The sequence below is a fragment of the Equus przewalskii genome, chromosome 12, assembly GCF_037783145.1.
Source record: "Equus przewalskii isolate Varuska chromosome 12, EquPr2, whole genome shotgun sequence".
NCBI lineage: Eukaryota > Metazoa > Chordata > Mammalia > Perissodactyla > Equidae > Equus > Equus przewalskii.
In genome coordinates this window covers 36,233,624-36,257,094 of record NC_091842.1, presented here as the reverse complement: position 1 = coordinate 36,257,094, position 23,471 = coordinate 36,233,624, and the positions used below count along the sequence as shown (strand labels likewise).

Here is a 23,471-nt window from a genome sequence, read left to right as displayed (position 1 = left end):
TTTTTTGGAATTTTCCAATGTCTACAGTTTTTAAAGAACAGTATCGGTAGCCTGAAGTCTTGCATAACAACTAAAAGCGAACATTAGACTCATGGGACTATGAGGCACTGATGGGCACGGGCGTCCACTCGCAAGGAAAAAAAGAAGTGTCTGGCAACATTTCCAACTCAATGAAGGTCACCGAGCGGCCAGGCCGTTAGGTTCAGGGTGTGCAACTCATTTCGGAAAGTGCTGTTGGGCGTTGCCTGGACGGAGCCGTGTCCTATGCTCTGGCTGCCAGGGGACTCTGACCGCGGGGTGGAGTGGGCTGACTCGGTCCACATGTTGGGGCAATCACAGCCCAATCTCGATGAATTCACGAGCCGAGGAGGCTGGTTCCGGAGGCCAAGAGGAAACAAGGGTTCTGTTAGACGGTGGCATCCGACTTCAGCTGTAGTCTAGGCCGTCAGTCTGGGAGGCTTTTCGAAGAGTCCAGTTCTGCTCAGAAGTCATCAGTGTGTGTCAGGCTCTGCGTTAGGCGTGAAGGATAAAGAATAGAAGACACAGGGGCCGGCCTGGTGGCCAAGTGGTTAAGTTCGCACGTTCCGCTGCAGCAGTGCGGGGTTCTTGGGTTCGGATCCTGGGCACGGACCCACACACCGCTCATTAAGCCACGCTGCGGTGGCATCCCACATAGAAGAACTAGAAGGACTTGCAACTAGGATATACAACTAGGTCCGGGGGCTTTGGGGAGAAAAAAAAAGAATAGACGACCCAGATCTTATTCTTTCAAGAGCTCATGTTTTAGCTGGGATAATGGGCAAATTAATAGATAGCTTCAATTTAACATGATGTATTCTAGGATAAGTCTAAGAGAAGCAAAATTACAAGCCTATCAACCTCACAGGAATCTGTCATCATCCCAGGGACGGTTTATCATCAACTACTCTCTTCTAGGCACTGTACTAAATGCTTTCCACGATTATTTTATCCTCAAAGCAGTCCTATATTTTACATACTCTTTTATAAAAGTCCCTTTGATTGATTAGCAACCTGAGCACAGAGAGGTTATCTGACACACTCATGGTTGCACAGCATGGGTCGAGGAAAGATCTGAACTAAGAAAATCAAATTTTTGAGCTCAGCCTCTTAATCATGAGCTATCCCAACACGTGGCTAGAGTAGCCCAGATTTAGTCTCTCTCGATCTCAGTTTCCACATCAGAAATATGGGGTTGTTCACAGCAGGGCAACTCTAACGGTGAGCAGCTGATGGAACGGCAGCGAATTCAGATGAGTGATTCAGGCACCTTTAGCTCCCACCCTTTTTAAACGAGCACCTGGCACCTATAACTTAATGAGCCCCAATTTGGAACCATTTTCATGGCTGCTGAACTCATATTTTGTTTCCCTGTCTCATAAAAAGCCAAATACAGGACATCGGACCTGTAATTTTGGCCACATTATCGCCACGTTCTAACCAGGCAAGCTTATTAGTCAGGATAATTAAGAAAATATAAGTTGAAAATAGTTGGTTATTAAGAAGGAAGGAGTAACATAAATTCAAGAGGTTGGCACAATTAGCCTTTGCAGCAATAAAAATCAAGGAGAACACTCAGGAAATGAATATTATGTTTGGTATGTAGCATTTACGTGGCATTTGGTGTTTATTAAATGCCCGATAATTGTTTTGGGTGATTTCTTTTGGTATAACTGTGATAAAGACATTTGCTTTCTTGTGGGTAGTGTAAGGTGGATTTAAGTAAGAGCCCATTAAATTAGAACCCAAGTTATCTTCCCATCCTCTTGCTCTCAACTCAGATTTAAATAGAGAAAGAAAACACCAGAAATCTGGCTAAACGGTAAGTCATTTCATCTCCCTCGCTTGTTAAAAGCTCTCTAGTGGCTCCCTCATTCTCTCAGAGTAAAAGCCAAAAGCCTATCAATGCAACTTGATATCCTAGATTGGATCCTGCGACCGAAAAAGGATGTGAGTGGAAAAGCTGGGGAAATTTGAGCGAAGTCCATAGTTAATAATATGCCCATGTTAACGTCTTAGTTTGGATAAATGCACATGGGTAGGTAGGTAAGGTAGGGGAAGCTGGGTGAAGTGTACGTGAGAGGTCTCTGTACTATCTTTGTAATGCTTCTGTAAATCTAAAATTATTTCAAAAATTAAAAAGGTTTTTTGAAAAAGCCAAAGTTCCTACAGCAGCCTGCGAGGGCTTACATGACCTATTCCTACCCCCTCATTATATCTCTGACATCATCCTCTATTCTCTTCTGCTTGATCACTCAGTGCCAGCCTCGCTCCTGCTCATATTCCACCCCAGGACCTTTGCACTGCCTATCCCTGTGTCTGGACCATTCTTGCCTGAGCTATCCCCAGGGCTCAATCTTCTTTATCAAATTGACTCTAATGTTACCTTTTCTCAAAAAAAAAAAATTCATTGAAAATTTCAAACCTTCCCCAGCACCCCCAATCCTCATGTTCAATATTTTGTCTCCTGGTGCTTACACTTCTAACATTTTCTGCAATGTGCTTGTTTATTATGCTATTGTTTATCACTCTCCTCCCCAATGAGAAATTAAGCTCCTTGAGAAGAGGGATTTTTTTGACCTGCATTCTCCGCTATGCATTTCTAGAACCTAGAATGTACCTAGCACATACTTAGTAAGTGATAAATATTTGTGAAACCTAAATATTAAATTCTAAAGCAAGAGAAAAAAGAAACAGTTGCTGTTTGCTTTGATAACTAGGACATTGTGCCCAGCACTTAAATATATAGTTTTGTAGAATCCTTATGACATCCTGAAATTTAAGCATTATGACCCCATTTATGAGGCTCTGAGAAGTCCCAGGTTTTTTCCCAAGGTCACACAGCTCTTCAGCCAGATCTCAGAGCCAGGATTCGACCATGGATCTCCTGGTGCGGCATCCAGTCCTGTTTCTTTTATGCCACACTGTCTACCAAATGGCTCACTCTCCCTCCTTTCATTAGAACCCTGGTACTCGAGGATTAGAAATAGAGTAACTCATGGAGTCAGTCGTTCACATAATCCAAAGCCCCTTCTGGGGTGTCAATACCATCCCAGATACATATATGGAATGTATGATTTCCCTCAAAGGTCACAGATAACTCTGGAATATTACGAGCTTTTCATAAGTAATCTAATATGAAACTTTCACCTTTAATTTCCCCTTCATAGGCCTATTTTTGTTTTCAGCTTCAACAGTCTCTTCTGGATAAAAAATTTCATTCCCAAGAAGGTTACATGACATCAGTGGGTAGGCACTGGCTTAGAAGTTCTAGGACCCACTCTCCTATTTACTAGCTTTGGGGACCTCCTCTTGAGCTTGTTTCCTCATCTATAAAATGGGCATAATTTTAGGGCCGACCTCAGAGAGCTGTCATGAGGCTAAGTGGCCTGCACTGCTATCAAAATGTTAGCATTTGCTATCATTGTTCGGATTTGCTGTAATTGTTTAGAGGAAGAAGTCGAAATGCACATTAAGGTGTTTTTTCCCTAAAACCTTCTTAGTTTCAGATTACCAAGTGGTTTAATATCTATCAAGTATTTCTGTGATTTCCAGGGATTTCTCTCAAATGCCTCTATTAACAACACATCATCATCATTATGATCATCAAACATTTATTATTTATTGAGCAATTATTAGAAGCCAGGCTGGATACAACATTCTTAATAATATTATATAACTTTGTTGATTACTATGAGTCTGCAAAGCAAGTGTTAAAAACTGATTTTAGAAGCCTGCCTGGTGGTGCAGCAGTTAAATTCAAACGTTGCGCTTTGGCGGCCCAGGGTTCACCAGTTTGCATCCCGGGTGCGGACATGGTGTCGATTGGCAAGCCATGCATGCTGTGGTAGGTGTCCCACGTATAAAGTAGAGGAAGATGGGCATGGATGTTTGCTCAGGGCCAGTCTTCCTCAGCAAAAAGAGGAGGATTGGTGGCACATGTTAGCTCAGGGCTAATCTTCCTCAAAAAAAAACACAAACCCATTTTATGGATGACAAAACGGAAGTTTCATGGAAGTTTCATGGAGGTTAAATATTTTGCCCTGTGTCACGCAGAAGTCATGGAGCCCGGTCTGGTACCCAGGTGTTTCTGATTCTAGAGTCCAGCTTTCATCAATACTTGGCATTGCCTTATTGCCAAGGAGAGTTTTTAAAGCAACTGGAAAAATGACCCAAGTAACACTCTTCCAGGACTGGATTTTCTAAATCTTTGTCAGCATTGTCTTTAAACTATGGCCCAGACACTACCTTTATCACAGTTGCCTGGCATGTTTGTTACAAACGCATGTTGCTGGCTCCAACCAGTGATGTGCTGGTGAATGTTTAACCACCTCCTTGGGGCGGTGGGGGCCCCAGAGGGGTTCAGGAGACCAATTTCCCAATCTCCGTTCTGTAAATACTCCCATCGTGGCCGATTCGAGCTGCCAACACCTTGTGACTGAATGCAGAGCGGGCTAAAAACACGTGGGAGCCCACCATGATGAAGGATTTCCACAATTCAGGTGCAAAACCCAGAAAAAACCTCAAGAGCATGTAGATAACAGGAAAATGTAGTGAAAGAATTGGGAAGTGATGGGTTTTGAATACTTATTACCTTTTCATATATTTTATTTAATTGTGCGTTTATGTCATTTAATTGTTATTAAGGATTGTGTTTAACAGGAAGCTCACAGAATCCCTGAAAAATAACCAGTGGGCTCTCACAAAGCCGTAGGATCAGGCTACAGCATCCCTTGGCTCCAGCCCAGACTGATGAAATCAGCACTGAAAAGACTAGAACCCTGGAATCTGCATTTCTAAAGAGTTCCCCAGGCAATTCTGGGGCACCCTCAAATTACTGAGCCAGCGCCATAAGACTTTTTTAGAGCTCATTTGATTTAAGTCTATGAAAATAACATGTAATATGATAAGCCTCTGAGAAATGTAGATGGGATTCATATTCCTAGCAAATGCTCATGGGCAGTTATGCTAAACGAACTTCACCGTTAACCATCTTAAAAGCGTTTTTTTTAAGAATCGAATAAAAATATCCCAAAGTTTTATTTCATTTTGCCCTTCAATGAAGTGCGGTTGCTCTGTGTTAAAGAATAAGGCGGTAATCCTATTTCGCTGCAGCCAGCGGAGGAGGATGGTTCAGAGGCCTTTCCTGAAAGGTTTGGGCAAAGATAACAAAATGTCGGGAAGGCTGCAGGGCAGGGCTGAATGGAAAAGTAGGCTTGTAATCTCAAATTCAATGTGAAAGATCGAAAGCATCAAATAATCAGCCAGCGGTGGGACTCCCCATCAGAATGTTCCATCTGCCTTGGAATTCAACTTTGGGATTGTATTATGATGTATACATTATACATCTCTCTCTCTGTAGATAGAACCTCTTAGAAAAAATTAGGCACATCTGAGGTCCACAAGGATGTCTCGCTTGACTTCAGTAGAGAAACCGTTTGAAATATCACCTGCTGCCCCTCTTTCCTCCATCCGCCTTGAAAATATGCAAGACTTTTGTAGGTAGAGGTTTTAATTCAAGGAGAAAGGATACCCACCACATCAAGAGCAGCCCAATAGCTGGGTGCAAACCCTGATACGCAAGAGATCCAATCCAAGGCTTGGGATTTGTCCTCTAAACAATGGCTTTGCTTTTTGAAGGTGGATATGGAGGATACTTAAAGAATGGGCTTCCATGACTGTTGTTAACTGAGCGCTCCCAAAGGCCAGGAAGCATGGGAAGCATCATGCACACATTGCACTTTTAATCCTCGCTCTGTCTTTCCATTCTTATCGGTCACACTGAAGGGAGTCAATCAACATTTGAATGAATGAATTCACAAATCCCCATTTTAAAGCCATGGCGGGGATGATGTAGAGGGCAGAAGCAACACGTCCAAGGTCAGATAACTGGGGATTGGAGGTTCCAGTCCCATTTGGTTTCTTAGTCCAGACACGTAAACCCACACCGTTGCCTCCCTGGCGTATAAAACAGCGGCTGTTAAGATGTTGAAGTACATCAGAGTCACCCATGAGGATTATTTAGAAAGATTCATCTTGGGTCTGTAATGACGAATGGTTACTTTTGAGGTAAGGCTCAGAAATCTGCATTTTCAACAAGCTTCCCCAGTTGACTTAGACTGAGGTGATCTGAAGTCTTTACCTGGAGACAGACTGACGTAGTACGTGCGGCTCTCTCTACACTTCCAACCACAGGCAAACCTGTCTGCCTTTGAGACCACAAAACCTGCGTTTGCTAAGGGTCACCAAGAACATCCCCACCACCAAGGCAGGGTTCCTCATCCCAGCCACCCCGCCTACCCTCCCTGAGTCTCAGAGCCTTGAACGTTTAGACCCCAGGTACCAACAAGGGCACCAAATTCAGAGCTTTCATTTATTTTGATGTAGTAAATGTCATTCCAGAAATGTGGCAAGTGAGATATTGACAAAAGTTGGACTTGAATCCAAGGCTTTTGGATTGAAGGACCTCCATTGACTAAAAGTCTTCTGGTTGCCACATTGGTTTCCATATTTTCTTCTGCTGTGTGAGCATATCTTGCTTTTTAAGTAGAGTAACCCAGAAAAATAGAAATCGTTGACTAGAGATGCACAAAATCTTGATATAGCCAAAGCACTTTCTGGGGCATAATCCTATTTGTTTCTTTCTGACCCAAGAGGAAGCTGGTATTGTCTTTCCTCTTTCACAAATAAAGAAATGGAGACTCAGAAAAGGTAGGTGACTTGCCCTAGGTCACACAGCATCGTGTCAACCAACCAAATCTTATCATTCCAAATGTCAACGTCTTCTCATTAAAGCGATGAATGACACAATTAGATGAGAAATGACTCCAGGACTAGTGGCTGTTTCTCTTTATTTCCGGAATCAGACTTTAGACCACAGAAAGGTTTGCTTGTGAGTCCTGCCAATGTACGACTGTCGAGTTTCTACATGAGTAAGACTTTCTTCAAGAAGTTTTCCCTAGTCCCCTCTTGTTGAATTATGTATCTAAAGATCCTTCAGTCAGTGAACTCACCCATTGTCTTGCAATTGTATAGTTCATTATCTTTCTCCCCTACAGTACTGGGAGATCCCAGGACTCTGAGTCTGTCTTATCCATCCTTGATCCCTCACATGTAACAAATGTCTTTTATACAAGCGAGAGCTTTTTAAACAGTAGCTGAATAGAACATCATGGACCCAAATTCTTGGTTCCTCTAAGAACAAACATGGGAAACTGTGTTCCACTGCCTTTTTTTGTAAATAAACTTTTATTGGAACACAGCCAAGCTCATTGTTCATTTGCTTATGGCTCCTTTCATGTGCAACAGAGGCAGGGTGGCTCACACAGTCAAATTATTTACGATGTTTCCCTTTAAGAAAATGTAGGCACTTCCCTTTTCAGAGTTTATTTCTTAGTATTTCCATTTCCTAACATATATTTACATGCCTTCCCATCCACCAGTGTAGGAGAAATGAGCCCACTGAAGAACAGGACTTGGAACTCAGAAGTAACCTGAATCATGTCAGTTTATGGAAATCGTGTTCTTTATGAGATGGGATCTTGGACTGTCAAACGTCTGTGAATAGACACATCAAGGTTCACGAAGAATGGTGTCCACACGTCTCAACGGATACTGGAAAAACCCCAAGCATCCTAAGACAAAATCCTGAGAGTCCTTCTGTCTTTGTTCCAAGTATTTATATGAAGAAAGAAGTAATGAGTAAGGAAAACCCAGGGATTTTAGCTAAGATCAGTTCCATCTTAAATTCATCACCAATTTTCTGCAACCGAATTATGCTTTCAGCAGTTTTCTTAGGCCTGGAAAATTAGCATAATGTATAGATTTGCCATTTGGTTAAATTAAATCTTGGGTAATACGTTAGGGGGGAAAAAATCTTCAAGCTGAGTGGATTGGAGGATTCACTACAAAATATCAACCTTTTTCCTTTTTAAATCGACGTTTAGGTTGACCTTGATTTCTGAGCGGGACGGGGGAATAAAGAGAACCAGGGGTCTACGGTGGGGTGAGGAGAGAGCTGGAGAGGGAGAGTGGGGTGGTGGCCAGAAGGGGAGGCTGCTGGCTCATTCAGATGGGTGCTCGCTGAGCTAGAGAACAGGAAGGCTCATCTTAATAATGCCGTCAAAGCAGGAGGTAGGGCAGAGTTCTTGGGAGAAATTGACGTTTCTTAAATTAGTTATGTGTGAGGATGTCATTGACATAGAAACTTGTGCCTGCGTCTTATCCGGGGATTTATAAAGGTGGAAGTTTGCTGGCATAGTCCAAAACAGCAGAATGGGGCAGAACTGTCGTGGAGAATGCACTAGGGCACCCACCCTCTGTTCTCAGTGGTTCCCCTGGCTCTTGAAAGAGCCTCAAGTTCAGAGGATGTGGCGGGGTTTCTAAGGCTTTCCAGGAGGCCCACTGCTGAAGGAAGGACCCCCGCCTAAAAGGAGAGTCGGGAGCATTGAGCACTGACCTTGAAGATGTAAGACCCTTGGCAACAACGGGGAATGAAGGGGATGGCAGATCGCTCCCCCAGGTAACCCAAGCATGCCAATGCCTTAGGCCCCGCCACACCCACAGAAGCTGCCAGGGGCATAAGAACTCAGCAGAACGAGAGGGAGAGAGCTGAGAGAGGCGCTTGCTTTCTCACCTCCAGGAAGCATCATGTTGCATCAGATGCCCTCTGCCTCCTTGGTCCTTTCTGCCAACCCCCAGCCCCAAAGGAGCAAGACCCAAGAGTGGAAGAAGGAAGAGGGTCCCAGAGGTGGACCTCTTCACACAGATGCTGCAAAGAGCTGGAACGATAGGGGTGAAGAAGCAGGAAATGCACCAAGACACGGGTCTGTAGCACAGGGGAGAGTTTGAATTTCGTTGACTTTGGAAGCTTTGAAATACACTGGCCTGAGTTTTTACCAACCAAGTGGCCAAAACGCTGTTGCATCTTCTTGACCTGTGGGATTTGACTCAGGAAATTGCAATGCCCGGACTCTCAACCGTTCTGCCATACTGCCTGCCGTGTCCTGACTGAGCATCCTGAAGAAGCCCTTAGCGCTCTGAGCGTCAGTTGCTTTATCATAAAATGGGGACAGATAATAGAGTTTTCCTCTCTGAGTCATCAGATGATGCAATGAAATATAATGCGTGCGAAGAGCTTAACAAAGTGTTATCATTCAACCAATGTTTATTAAATGACTACTGGGTGTCAGGCACTGTTCTGGATGTTGATGATCATAATAATTATGGGCCAAGAAGGGCACTTATGTGTATTGACTCATTGGAGGTAGGTGCTAGTAATATTCGAGTTTTTGAGATGAGGGAGATGAGGCCCAGAGAGGTTAAGTAACTTGCTCAAGGTCACACAGCTAGGAAGTGGTAGAATTGGAATTCGAACCCAGATAGTCTGGTTCCAGAGTCTATAAATGTTTACTGTTACTGTTCTTATGAGGAGTATGAGTTATTTTCAACTCCTTATTCCTGGAACTAAAAGTCAAAACGTGGAGAAGTAAAGAAAGGGCGCTTTCTATAGTCTCATTACTCTGCCTTCTGATAAGCAAAATAACCCCGATCAACAACCCCCAGTCATGCCGGCTGTGTCGCTAGGGACCCATAGAGAGTAGGTGCTCAATAAATATATTTTGAATGGTTGGATAAGAGAACATCTGGTTTCAAGTCCAGGGAAAGCCCTGCCCCTCTCCAGGACAAACACCTTTCCTTATTCTCGGGCTCTGCTTCAATGACACTGCTGTGGACTGAATGTTTGTGTCCCCACAAAGTTCTTTTTATTTTTGAGGAAGATTAGCCCTGAGCTAACTACTGCCAATCCTCCTCTTTTTGCTTAGGAAGACTGGCCCTGAGCTAACATCTGTGCCCATCTTCCTCTACTTTATATGTGGGACGCCTACCACAGCATGGCATGCCAAACGGTGCCATGTCCGCACCCTGGATCCAAACCAGCGAACCCCTGGCCGCTGAATCGGACGTGCTCACTTAACTGCCGCGCCACCGGGCCGGCCCCATCCCCAAAATTCTTATGTTAAAGTTCTAACTCCAACGTGATGGCGTTTGGAGGTGAGGATGTTGAGAAGTAACTGTGGTTAGATGAGGTCATGAGGGTGGGGTCCTCACGATGGGATTGGTGTCCTTGTAAGAAGAGGAACTGAGAGAGCTTGTCCTCTCTCCATCATGCAGTAAGAAAGTGGCAAGTCAGGAAGAGAGCTCATATCAGGAAGTGAATCTGCCACCACCTTGATCTTGGAGGTCCCAGCCTCTGGAACAGTGAGAAATAAATGTGTGTGGTTGAAGCCACCCAGTCTGTAGTATTTTGTTATTGCAGCCAGAGCTGACTAATACAGACACCTTGGCAGCCCATCTCCTTGACTGATGTGTTCCACACTTGGCCCCATGCGTGCTCATCCCATATTTTCAAAGACTGAAATACAGAGAAAGAATTCAGAGTCGGCCATTCTCTGTCCTCCCCCATTCTCCTGTCTGAGGAGTTTCACCATCTCCGCAGAGCATCGAATTTATTCAAGTTGAGGGAAATGCGGTGTATTTCTTAAATCTGTGTCACCTGGCTGTGGCATCAGGCCTGAAGAGCTAGGAAGGAGGCATTAACTACATCCAAAGCTGTGTGATTAACTTATTTGTTTGCCTACAGAGCTAGAATGAAAAAGCAGGAAGCTAAGCGATTCCGCACGAACCCCGTTTTGAAGTAGGATTGCGAGAAAACCCGAGAATGTGGGTTTTAATTCACCTTCCCTGGGCTTACCATTATTATCATTTTTAATGGAAAATAACTTTGCACAATCTTGCTTCGCTTTAAATGGAGAATGTGCAATATTGTCTAACTCAGGGAATGGGTTTGATTTAGTATGCATGATTTTCTGCCACCCCTCCTTTCTTTGGTACTTTGTACACATTCAATATAGTTACATTTTTGCTTAGAACGTATATATTTTCCCCCTGAACTTTTCTCGATTGCTTTTTTATCAGGTTTACAAATCAAATCAAATAGGTATATTGCCGTGCTCTGTGATATTATTTTCTGAGCTTCTAGTACAATGTATTGAATTATGCCAGTCCGTGCTCTGCTTCAGCTATTCTTTCCAGATTGAGAGAGAGGGACTGTGGACCCTGTAAATTCACTTGGCGCCCGGCATGACTGGCTAAATCAAGACCGCTATTCAGGCTGCAAGAAGAGACAGAGCCAGTGTTCGTTACACAAATCAATTTGGTCCAAAGTACATCGCAGTGGGTACTCAACCATCCCTCACATAATATTGTCAACTTAATCAAATAATGCCTCGAAGACACTCACAAGCTTTCCTCTCGGAGAAATAACTTGATTGGTGGAGGAGGGAGAAGCAGCTGGCTATTCAAAAGTACACATTTTATTTATCACCGTTAAGAGCTTCGTGGGTGGAGGGGCGGGAGGATGGAGGAGAGGGAAGATACTGAATATTCGGTAGGCTGACTTGAGGGGGAAATCGTGCTGCATTAGCATCCTGTCTTGGCTGTTGGGGTTCGACACCTTCATGGCAGAATTGAGGATGCTCATGGAGAGAGGAGCTGGACCCAGAGAGGTTTCATGGAATGATGCAATAAAGGTTTGCTGAGCGCCTACTGTGTGCCGTGGTAAAGGACTTCAAAATGCATTCAGAATAGTGTTTGTCTTTGGGATGTTTGTATGTTAGTAGGACAGAGGGGTAAGTAAACTGATTATAAGAATCTCTGGTTAATAATAATTCAGAGGGGAACACAGGGCCCTAGGAGCTCAAAGGAGAACCTGAAGCAGCATGGTTTGGTTTGATTTTGGTTGGTTGGTTGGTTGCTCAGTTTACCGAGCTCATCCATCTGGTTCCAGTCCAGACCTAGGGCCCAGGAAGGTAGAACTTGGTGAATCTTTACTCCTCTGTGCAAGTGTTGTACAATTGTCCATTAGGGCTGAGCTGTCTTTAGATTTTCCCCTTGACCTTGAGAGGCCATTGAAGGCTGAAAAGAGTCCAGGATATGGGAGTTAGATATCCTAGGGTCAATCCTAGCTTTGCCTTCTCCTAGCTGTGTGACTTTGGACAGATCACTTAACCTCTCTGAGCCTCAGTTTTCTAAATTGTCATGGTGATTCAGTGGGATAAGTTATGTAAACCACCCAGGAGCCAGCACAGTTTTATTTTCAATCCTCTACCCCAGATCCTTTAGCCAGTTCTACACTTTGCTCAGAAGTTACCAGTGGATAGTAATATTCAGCATCCAAAGTCTTAACTCAGGATAGGGGAGAAGCAAATTCCCCCTACGGCAGTGCTTCTTATCCTGGGAGGCATGGGTATCTCTGTATCTTCCAAGGAGTTTGTGAACTTCCTGAAATTGTATGCAAAATTCAGGTGCGTGAATGGTTTTCCCCCAGGGTGCGGGTCCACAGCTTTCAAAAAACCTTCAGTGTGTCCGTGTACACAGAAATAGGTTAAGAAACCTTTGTCTACAAGGTAAAGAGAAATACTTCCAATGGCAATAATAATTCATGCTAAAGATGGTAGCAACATATGTTGCAGCTGCCGCTGGAGAGCCGATTGCGTGAGAAGCCCAGTCCTGTATACAAGTGGTATACATTACCTTTAATTCTTACAATGCCATGCAAGGAAGCTCTTATTATCTCAAATTTATCTCATGTTTTAAAAATATTTTCATTTAAAGCCAAAGCACAGAGAATTGACTCCCGGATAATCGTATTCCTCATTTCGAAGCACGCTGTCATCATTGGCCAAGGGAAGGCTCTTTCTGTCTCTCTTTCTTTCTCTTTCCCTGCCCTCTTTCCTTCTGAATCCATTCTCCACTCGCATCACCCCAAGACACCATTGTTCTAAAGCAGTGTTTTCCGATAGAACTTTCTGCAATGATGGAAACATTCTGCACCTATGCTATCTAATCGGGGAATGCATTAGCTTTCTGTTGTTGCCATCACAAATTGCCACAAAGCTAGCGACTTAAACATCACAAATGTGTCATCTTGTAGTTCTGGATGTCAAGAGTCTGGCGTGGGTCTCACCAGGCCAAGGTGTCTTCAGGATTATATTTCTTTCCGTAGGCTCTGGATAGGATCCCTTTTTGCCTTTTCTGACTCCTAGAGGTCGCCCTCATTCTTTGCCTCATGGTCTGCCTCTGCCAACTTCGGAGCCAGCAATGGTGGGTTGAGTCCTTCTGACGTCACCTCGCTCTGACACTGGCTGTTCTTCTGACTCCCTCTTCCACTTTTAAGGACCACTGTGATGACATTGGGCCCACTAGATAATCCAGCATCATCTCCCTGTTTTAAGGTCAGCTGATTAGCAACCTTAATTCCGTCTGCTACCTTGGGTCCCCTTTGCCATGTAGAGTAACGTATTCACGGGCTACAGGGTTTAGGACCGCAATGCTTTTAAGGGGCCATTATTCTGCCTGCCACAGGTATCTGTTGAGCCCCTGAAATGGCATGGCTGAGGAACTGAATTTTTAATTTTATTCAACCTTAATTTTAATTTAGGGGCTGGCCCCGTGACTGAGTGGTTTGGTTCATGGGCTCTGCTTCAGTGGCCCAGGGTTCAACGGTTCAGATCCTGGGCACTGACCTACACACCTCGTATCAGGTCATGCTGGGGCAGCATTCCACGTAGAAGACCTGGAGGGACCTACAACTAGAATATACAGCTATGTACTGAGGCTTTGAGGAGAAGGAAAAAGAAAGAGGAAGATTGGCAACAGTTGTTAGCTCGGGGCTAATCTTCCTAACCAAAAAAAAAAAAAAAAGAGCATACCTAAAAAAATTTTTAATTTAAACACTGATACTTGATTTAATTATTAGAAAATTTGAGGTATGTTTTGAAAATCTTGGGTATCCAACTGTCAATTTTTCAAAGCCTAAAAACAGATTCAAGTATTTCCAATGAAAATTTAGTGTTTATATTGAGATGATGAGCTGTAAGTACAAATTATACACAAGATTTCAAAGACGTAGTACAAAAAACATGTAAAATAGCATTTACATTGATGACATATTGAAATAATATTTTTGATAAGTTGGGTTAAAATAAATATATTCTTAAGATGAAGTCCATGTTTCTTTTTACTTTGTTGAAATGTGGCTTCTAGAAATTTTCAAATTACTCATGTGGCTTCTGTTTCATTTTACTGCATATAAAGCACTTGATCACCATCCTTGAATGGTATCTAGTGCTGTGTTGTGAGTACTTGCATTTTTAATCTCTATCATGTAGGGGAGGAAAATAATTTTCCCTCTGCCCCTTTGGGTTCTTGGTTGAGAACCCCCTATAACAAGAGAAAAACACACAGAAGTTCACTAACATGCATACCTCCTGCACACATGGGAGAGACCCAGGAAAACTGAGTAACTCTCTGAAATGTCCCAAGGCACCACCTTAAACACCATCTCCAGCTAAAGACAACAGAAGATGTTGGGAGGTGGGGACCAGTTATGGGAGGTGACCAGGAAAAGCCCAATAAACAAGGGTAAGGTTGTTATGCAGATTAAGTCAGGGCTTCTCCATTGATGAGAGCTTCTAGAGATTTAGAGTGATCCTTCCCTTCCTGGTACAGAGAGGGAGACACCCTTAGAAATGGAGATTTCCCTTACAAATGGAGATGCCTCTTACAAAGGGGTAACTCTACTCTGTTGTCAGAGGTTCTCTGGTGTCTACTGTTTCTCAGAAATAATCAGCTCAAAATAATCCTTATGCCAAAGAGGCATATTTCTAGGTGGCACAACTTGCTCCCCTTCATAGAATTTGGTTCAGTTCTTGTTTTATTGCTCATCGTTGCCCCCTTACCTTCCACACACATCAACCCTGTGCTTCCGGGTCTCTAATTTCTCTCTGAGTTCCTATTTCTGCCGCCAGCTTCACCACATTTAACTCATCCATCCTTCTGACGCTCACCTACCTCGCCTCTAGCACCCTGGAACCACGGAAACTTTGCGATGGAAATCTTTTATCCTCGCTGGCAGCTGAGGAAACTGAGGTTTGGAAGGGTTTAAGGAGCTGGGCCCGTAAGTGATGGCACAGGAGTTTAGCTCAGAGATATCCAACTGCAGCCATCCTCTACCTGTGCTTCTGCTCCTGGATACCTGGTTGTCCCCAAAAGATGGACTCAGCAGTTTCTACGTAGGCTCAGAGAGAGGAACTCGTGGGGCGGGGCCAGAATCCCAAAGGCATGTACCTCTACACAACTATGCGTATTCTCTCCAACACTCATCCCTGGATTGGTCGATATCAAAATCCAATTTCACCAGGATTAGCCCTGGGTTGCTCAGAGCCATTCATTGAATTAAGAACGATTATAGCAGAGGGAGCCCCATGGTTCTTTATTAAGGTCTTTGCGGGAGCGCTAAGTGATCTTCAGGAGATTAAAGCGCTGGTGGTGTTTTCTTAACATTTATAACCTGTGCCGATATCTGGGGAGTTTGTTTATTAGGAAAAATTCTGCAAGCACACATCCCGCCTCCTAATAGGGCCTTCGAACTGGGCCGGAGCAGAGGCTGGGTTTGCCGTCCTAACGAGCGTATTTGGGAACCTCTGCCAAGTGCTGCCTGGAAACCCACCTCTTGAGGTTAATGACTTTCCATCCGTGTAGGGTCCTGCAACCTTTCCTGCGTGGTTGGGAAGCTGCATCTCAGAGTCATCTGCATCCACGGGCCTAAGAAATAAAAAAGCAAAATCTGATGGTTATGGATACTGTTAATAATAATGATAACTATAATGCCCTCTGTTTATGCTTGGGACTTAACTGTCACAAGACTTTGATGCCATTACCCAACTCTAAAGGGTCCAGGACCCATATATACTTATTTCGTTAGGGATATGCAAATGAGGACCCAGAAGGTTGAAGTTAACATTCATGCAGCTCACTTACAGCAAAGCCAGGCTGAGTCATTTATGCTACAGATATTTACTGAGAACTCACCATAAGCTCTAGGTCAGTGGTTTCCATTGGTGCACTTTTGCCCCCCAGGAGATGTTTGAACCTCAGAAGATATTTTTAGTTGTCCCAACTCAGGGATAGGCCACTGGCATCTAGTGGGTGAAGCCAGGGATGCTGCCAAACCTCCTACAGTGCACAGGACAGGCCCACAGCAAAGGATCAACCAGCCCCAAAGATCAACCGTCCTGTGGGTGAGGAACTCTCCTCCATGCAGCAAGAATGAAACAGGGAATGCAAGTTTCACAGTCTCTCGTTTCATGGACTTTATTCCTGGTGCAGAAGATAGACACTATATAAATTAAGAGAAGCATGTAATATATAGGTAGGAAGCCACATGTGCTATGAAAAAATCAATGGGCAAAGAGAGAAGAGATGCTGAGGCAGCTGTTTTAGATAGTGGGGCCAGTGAAGACTTCTCTGGTGAATGATGTCTGGGCAAAAGCCCCATCTCTGCCTTTCTGATCTCCCAAACGGTTATGGGGTGCATTTCCAATTCAACTGAATCCCACTTTAGGGCCAAAATGACTTTCAAAAATCAGACACGGGTAAATCGTGACTCCTTCTTTCAGCGATTAATTCCCACTAAACCTGGAATGCACCAGCCATGGGGAATGTCACAGCAGACCAGGGAGTCACTGCTTTTCGGGAATGCTCATTTGGGTTGTTTAGTCCCATTAGCAAGTTCCTTAGCTTTTCACATTACTTTATTTTTGTCCTTAGAAATTTCACTCTGTGCCTTTGCTATAAGCATCAACGAGCTTCTCAGGGATGCTGTGACTGTGTTTCCGTCTGTGTGAGAACCTACAGACAGGTCCTTTCCTTAGAGTGTTGGCAGCCTTTCAGGCTGGTGGAGTGCTTCTCTGTCCAGCCAAAAGGTGGCATCGCATCCAGGGGCAGGTCCAGAAAGGCGGTCTGCAAGCCTGGGCTGGCAAAGGAAAGACTCAAGTCTCCTCTCTATTTTGGGAACTTATTAAAGTGACCAGCGTGTGACAGATGGGGGCCCGGGGCAGCCCTAGAAAGGACATTCTTCTTTCTTCTGGACCTGATTGGAGGCCAGTGCTTTGGAGAGCCTCATGCCTCCTGCAGTAGTAGACAATGCATCCACTCCTTGATGGCAGCTCCTCATTCCACATGCACTTCTGGTGCGTTGGTTTAGTAAGGGGATTGCAGTGGGTTGAATGGTGGCCTCCAAAAAATATGTCCATGTCCTGACTGTCGTAAACCCGTGCATGTGACCTTATTTCTAAAAAAGGGTCTTTGCAGATGTAATTAAGTTAAAGATCTCAAGGCAAGATCATCCTGAATTTGTGGTGGGCTCTACATCCACTGACTAACGTCCTTATGAGAAGAAAAACACTGAGGGAGATTTGGGTCTCAAACACACAGAGGGAAGAAGACCATATGAAGACAGAGAGAGAGGTTGGGGTGATGCAGCCACAAGCCAGGGGCCACCAGAAGTAGGAAGAGGCAAGGAAGGATTCTCCCCTTGAGGCTTGGGGGGGAACATGACCTTGAAGGCACCTTCACTGTAGATTTCTGGCTCCCACAACTGTAAGGGAATAAATTTCTGTTGCTTTAAACCACTATGTTTGTAGTGATTTTTTAGGAAACAGATACAGGGACATAAAATGCAGGCTTGTTCTGAATATGTTTTCCCTGAAAGTTCCCAGAAAAGGGGGAAAAGAAAACTCACGCCCCAAGATACTCAATATAAGAGTCAGTATGGATGACTCCCAGAGGTCTAATTCCTTATGTACTTGAGGCTGCGTAGCAGCTGTTTTGTTCCTCTCCTATTGCATTTGGTCCTCACCAAAGTCTCATTGTTGTGTTACATCACACGTATGCCTAGTCTGAACAATTCTTCTTTCTCAACCTCTCGATCTTGTCATTTCTCACCTTCCCCTTCCTTTCCATTCACACACAGAGTCTGAAACATTTCTGGCTTATTTTTTATTTTACGTATTACCTTTAAAAATTACTTTTAACTCACAGGTATTCTGACACAACAATTTATGGGCATTTGTATATATGCGCATGCTGCAAAACGATTAATTGAGCGTTGTATGTTTTTATCAAAGGAAACAACGCAAAGATTTCTCCAAAGTCCCGTTTGACTAAAGATGATTAATTTTAATTTTCACATGAGCGGCATAATGCTATTAATCATTTAATATGTTTAATCATAATCTCTGTAATTCCTAATTAGGTGTATTAAGCTGAAACATCCAGCAGTTATGCACAAATCCAAATGTAAGTTTCCTTCTTGGGATGAGAAGGAGCTCATTTTAATTTGCATGTGAACAGCAACTTCTAACAGGAGGGGAGAAACCCACTGGCAGCTTGGGGTCTCAGCTGCTGCTTCTGCAAACTTAGTCTTGTGATAGAGCTCCAAGACCACTGACCCCTCTAAAAGGCGACAATCCCGCAATTCAAGGTCATTCTCATCTCATGGACATGTAACCAAACTTCATATCACCAGCAGAGAAAACATGGTCCCTGCTCTATTTGGGTCTCAGGGTTATAATATTGTTCTTGGATTATCACCAGAAGGTGGCAAAACTGATGGTTCATGCCTTCATTCTTTGGTTTATTCATACTCACAATTCATTCATTCATTCATTCATTCATGTGGTCAGCAAGTCAGCCAGGCATTAAACAGACATCCATCATTTGTCTATGATGGCTCAGCCTCTGTGTCATATGCTGGTCGTGTCATACCCCTGCTATGATCCTTAAGTGGCTCCTCATAGCTTTTAGGATGAAATTTATATTCTTGCCCTGCACTCAGTGCCTTTCATGATCCAACCCGCTGCCTATCTCTGCAATGTGCTCTCCCTCCCTTCCTTCATGCATGCCCCCTCCGACCACTGACCCTAAGGTCCACTATACTCCCCTGAGTCCAGAACATTGCTTCTCCTCTATGCATCTTTGCACATGGTCTTCCCTCTGCTGGGGCAGCATCAGCCCCCTTCACCTCTTCTCTCAGACATCTCCCACTTGAAATTTAGCCTCCAGAACCGACAAGCCTCCAGCTGTATGATATGTCCCCCATTTAAGTTTACTCAGCCCTTTGTGATCCACACTCATCCCAGCACTTAACAGTCTGTATTTCAATTGTCTTTTTCTACCTCTTTCTCTTCCGCTAAACTGGGACCTGCGCATGATTTGGAGGGCTGACTTCCGTGTCCGGTATATGGCAGTTGCTCAGTAAAGATGCGTTCAATAAGCAAATGAGAACCTTTCCTTTATGTTTCCTGAGACCGGCTTTTTATATCTCTCTTTTGACATTTTTAAAATCACCATCACTTTAAAAAACTCATCACCTTCCATTTATTGACTGTGTACCACATGCCAAGACCTCTGCCAAGGTGGCTTATATTATTGCGTTCAATCTTCACAGAGCCCTGTAAGATAGGCACTCTTATTATTGCTCATTTTCCAGGTTGGAAATCTACCGTCATCCTCCTTCCCATCCACTCCAACAGCATAGACATAATGACCCAGTACATTGTTTTTATTGTCACATTTCGCTAGGAAGTTGAAGAAGTAAGACTTTTGATCCTAAACCAGCTTGGAAGAGTAGTGCACCAGCCACTGGGAAGTCTTGACTTCAAAATGCAATTCAAGGTGTCTTAGGAAGGAGAATACAAATGGAATCTGCCAAGAAGTACAATGATTGACAACAAAGTCGCTAATGATACCTATGTTATTTTGGCTTTTATATCTATTTCTCTTTGTAAGATCATCTCCTTCTTTATGTTGTTATTATTTTGTACCTGTCTGCCTGCATTGATAGATTTGTCTCAATTCTATGCTTCTAAATTCCTTATATGTAGCTGAGGACAATTCCTTGCTCATAAATTTGATGGGCTTCCTCATAGGTTTGTCATCATGGTTTCAGAGAAGCAGGTTATCTGATGTGAGTGGCATCTACTGCCACCTAGAGGCAGGACGTGCTAATTGCAGAGAAAGTATCTAGACGTGTTTCTGAAGAGTAAAATCCTAGAACTGAAAGCATGAGAATGGCTATAATGATACCAAATGTTACTGCAACTTTCTCCTAATTTCTGCGTATATGTGGGTGTCAATGTAATATCATGTTATCCAGGCTTTTATTTCGGGGGGCAGTGGGAGGCAGAGTAATGAGTTATGCTAATAATGTATCATTGTCTACACCAACGTAGCCCCATAGAATTTTCCGCAGTGATGGAGATATTCTGTATCTTCATTGTCCAACATGGAAGCCACCAGCCACCCGTGGCTATTGAGCACTTGAAACATGGCTGATGCAAACGAAGAACTGAATTTTACCTTTGATTTAATTTTAATTCATTTACATTTTTACATAGCCACATGGGGTCAGTTGTAATGGACAGCACAGGTCTAGACATACAATCAAGAAACGAAAGTTCAAACCATAAAAGAAATTAAGTCAATCAGATGGTTACTTGGACTGCAGAATACCAAACAGCCTTTTCAAATGTTTTACTGTATTTACTAATATTTTATCTGCACAGTCTCGGCACTTACGTAGGCAAATCTAAAGATTTTGAACAGCCTCACTTAGGGAATACACCTACCCCTCTCTTTAATGAGCTGTATTCCTTCTCAAGCAGGTTTTCTCTGATTACCTGATTACCTGTTAGAACTACCCACGCTCTCAGCACCAACTAGCCCCTTTTCTCGCTTGATTTTCTTCATATACTTATCTCCTTCTGCCAGCTCTATGTTTATTTGTTAACGAGTTTATTGTCTGTCTTTCCCCGGTAAGAATTATGCTCCACGAGAGAAGGAATCTTTGACTGCTTTGCTCACTGCTGTATCCTAGATCCATGATGGACATTCAGGGGATATTCAATAAATACTTTTTCTTTGGTCAAGTTATTGTCTTTTTTTTTTTAAGATTATTGGCCCTGAGTTAACATCTATCGCCAATTTTCCTCTTTTTTTTTTTAATCCCCAAAGCCCCCCAGTACATAGTTGTATATCCTAGATGTATGTACTTCTAGTTCCTCTGTGTGGGATGCCGCCTCCGCATGGCTTGATGATCGGTACTACATCCGTGCCCAGGAACCGAACCAGCGGACCCTGGGCCATGGAAGCAGAGGGCGCAAACTTAACCACTCCATAGGCCGGCCCCCGAGAAATACTTCCGGAATGAATGAATGACTCAGCAGTTCCTTCTCTGTCTTTATTCCTTTGTTCTGGCATTTTCCTACCGTGTAAGGGAAGCTAAAGCACTTTGGAAAAGAGCTCTTGGGTCCACTCAGAGCCTCTCTGCTTTGCTCTTTTCTTTTAGCAGACAGATGACGCAGCGCCGACGGATGGCCAGCCCCAGACACAACCTTCGGAAAACACGGAAAACAAGTCCCAGCCCAAGAGGCTGCATGTCTCCAACATCCCCTTCAGGTTCCGGGATCCGGACCTCCGACAAATGTTTGGCGTAAGTACTGCCTTTCTCCTCTGCTGTGCCCGCTCTGGGGTCCCAGAGTCCTTCCCTCCTCATGTGACTTCTTGGTACTTATAATATGAAGGTGAGATATTTACATAGAAAAAGAAAGGCATTTTAGATCCTAATCTGTGGGTATATTGTGGCCAGGATCTCTTTATGACTTTAGTATAAATTTCTTTGCATATATTCACCATGTTTCCACTTTGCCAAATCGTCTTCTTCTAATTAGTAACTTGAGTGTGGAATGGAAAATGAACTCCCAGATCACACACGGTTCAAACAAGCCCACTGATGACCCCAAATCGAGTGGCCCGGGACCCAACGTCCTGGCTAAAATAAACATGATGAGTCATCTTGGTTCTTCTCTTTATTGTAGTTGCCAAATTATTATGACATATTCCTGCATACCTTACTCTTTCCCGGGCACTGTGCATTCAGATTTCAGGTGCAGCTGTAGAGAATAATTCATTCTGCATAAAGCTTCATTAAAAAAGGAAAACCAAAAAACTAGAGATTTCTAGGTCTGGCTTGCATCCTGCAGCATACGTTCTCCCAGAATCAGTGATGAGGTTCAGCGGTTCTTATGGTGACGTTATATGCCACAAATGACAGCCTTGCCCAGGCACCATAGCAAAATGCAGAGTGAGCCAGAAGCCATGGCCAACCCAGAGAAAATAAACGACAGAGTTGCTTCCTCGTGGGACATCATGACCCTGATTCTTTTTCTGGATGATATCTGCACTCTCCACCTTGGGAAGGGATGAGTTGGCCATTTCTTTGAGCTCAGGTCCACCAAAGGACAAAGCTGTCACAGAGCTTGGATATCACTCATTTTTGCAAATGCGGTCTATTTGTCCATGACATCCCAGCATTGATGAGAAGTATCTGTGGATTCAGGGAAAAGAACTACATCCTTAACATTTGACTTAGAGTAAAGGTTGGTTGCTTAGAGACTTCTAAGAGTTTGTGGATGGATGCAAATATTACAAAACGAACAAGGAGAGCCCCAACTTTAATGCCCAGTTCTGGGGAACGTGGTCGCATCCCTCACGTGTAAAGGAGAGCTCTAGTTCCTCCCTCTGTGATGGTGGGGTTAGTTTGCCCCTTTTATTTCTTTAACATGCATGATGTTTATCAAGTATGCATCTGACACAAAAGCAGAACAAGCGTCCTAATACTTAAGATACCCAGACTTGAATCCTGACATTTCAGAGGAAAAGGTCAGCTTCTGCACTTTTATCTCTCTCATTTGGTAATAACCTTGAGTTGAGCTCTCTTACTCTTGCAGAGCAGACATACCCTCGGGCACTTTCAGGTCAAAGATGACTTTGAAAAGTGCAGAGCATTCAAAGTGAAAGTCGAGGTTAAGTGTGTGTGAAGCAGTGAGACCAGGTTTGAATGATGGGCAGCCAGAGGGATTAGATTCCTTTGCCACATCAGGTTAAGAAGATGTCTTGCTCTTCAGTCTATCTTTACTCATCAAGTGTCACTGGGATGCTGGCTTTGAATTTGGCCCTCTTAATGACTGTCCTGGTGCTCTTTTGCGGTGTCGCTCATTACAGCACACCCCAATTCCCACCGATGAGGGTCCCCTTCCCAATCTAGTCTTCTTGGTTATCCTGAAATTTACCAGAGGGCTACACTGCTAAGGCAGAGAGGTAATCAAAATACCCACAGCTGGAACTCTCAAAGAAGGGATTCATGCTCGCATGACTATCTGAGCCTCTCTATTCTTATAGGAGTAGGGCAGGTGGCTCAGGGCAAAGTCTTGCCAAAAGATGGATCACAGTGCTAGTTGTCAAAACTTGATCAAAATCTCCTGGTTTCAGAGCCACTTTTTGTAAAAGTCAAAATCTTCAGGCGACTGAGAAGACGTCAATTTGACAAGATGATAGATACGCTTGGTATCTATCAATTAAGAAAACAGCATACATTCAGGAATACTGAAATTAACTTTGTTTATCTCAAACAACATCTGTGTTCATTTAAAAAAGTATGCAAGGTTTTTCCGTGGGTTTCGCCCATAAAAAATTGTCAGGCACACATGGGA

The 23,471-nt window shown here is 43.6% G+C and overlaps 1 protein-coding gene across 50 annotated transcripts in view; it reads left to right on the top strand.

The window, feature by feature from the left end:
* The window catches only part of RBFOX1 (RNA binding fox-1 homolog 1), a 1,988,870-nt gene that overhangs the window by 1,838,782 nt on the left and 126,617 nt on the right, over positions 1–23,471 (top strand). For 49 of the 50 annotated variants that reach the window (XM_070566832.1, XM_070566855.1, XM_070566844.1 and 46 more), the window contains one exon: positions 21,269–21,412. In XM_070566832.1, coding sequence (XP_070422933.1) covers positions 21,269–21,412 — 144 coding nt within the window. The remainder of the gene's footprint in view (positions 1–21,268; positions 21,413–23,471) is intronic. The other variant, XM_070566826.1, reaches the window with a different exon arrangement.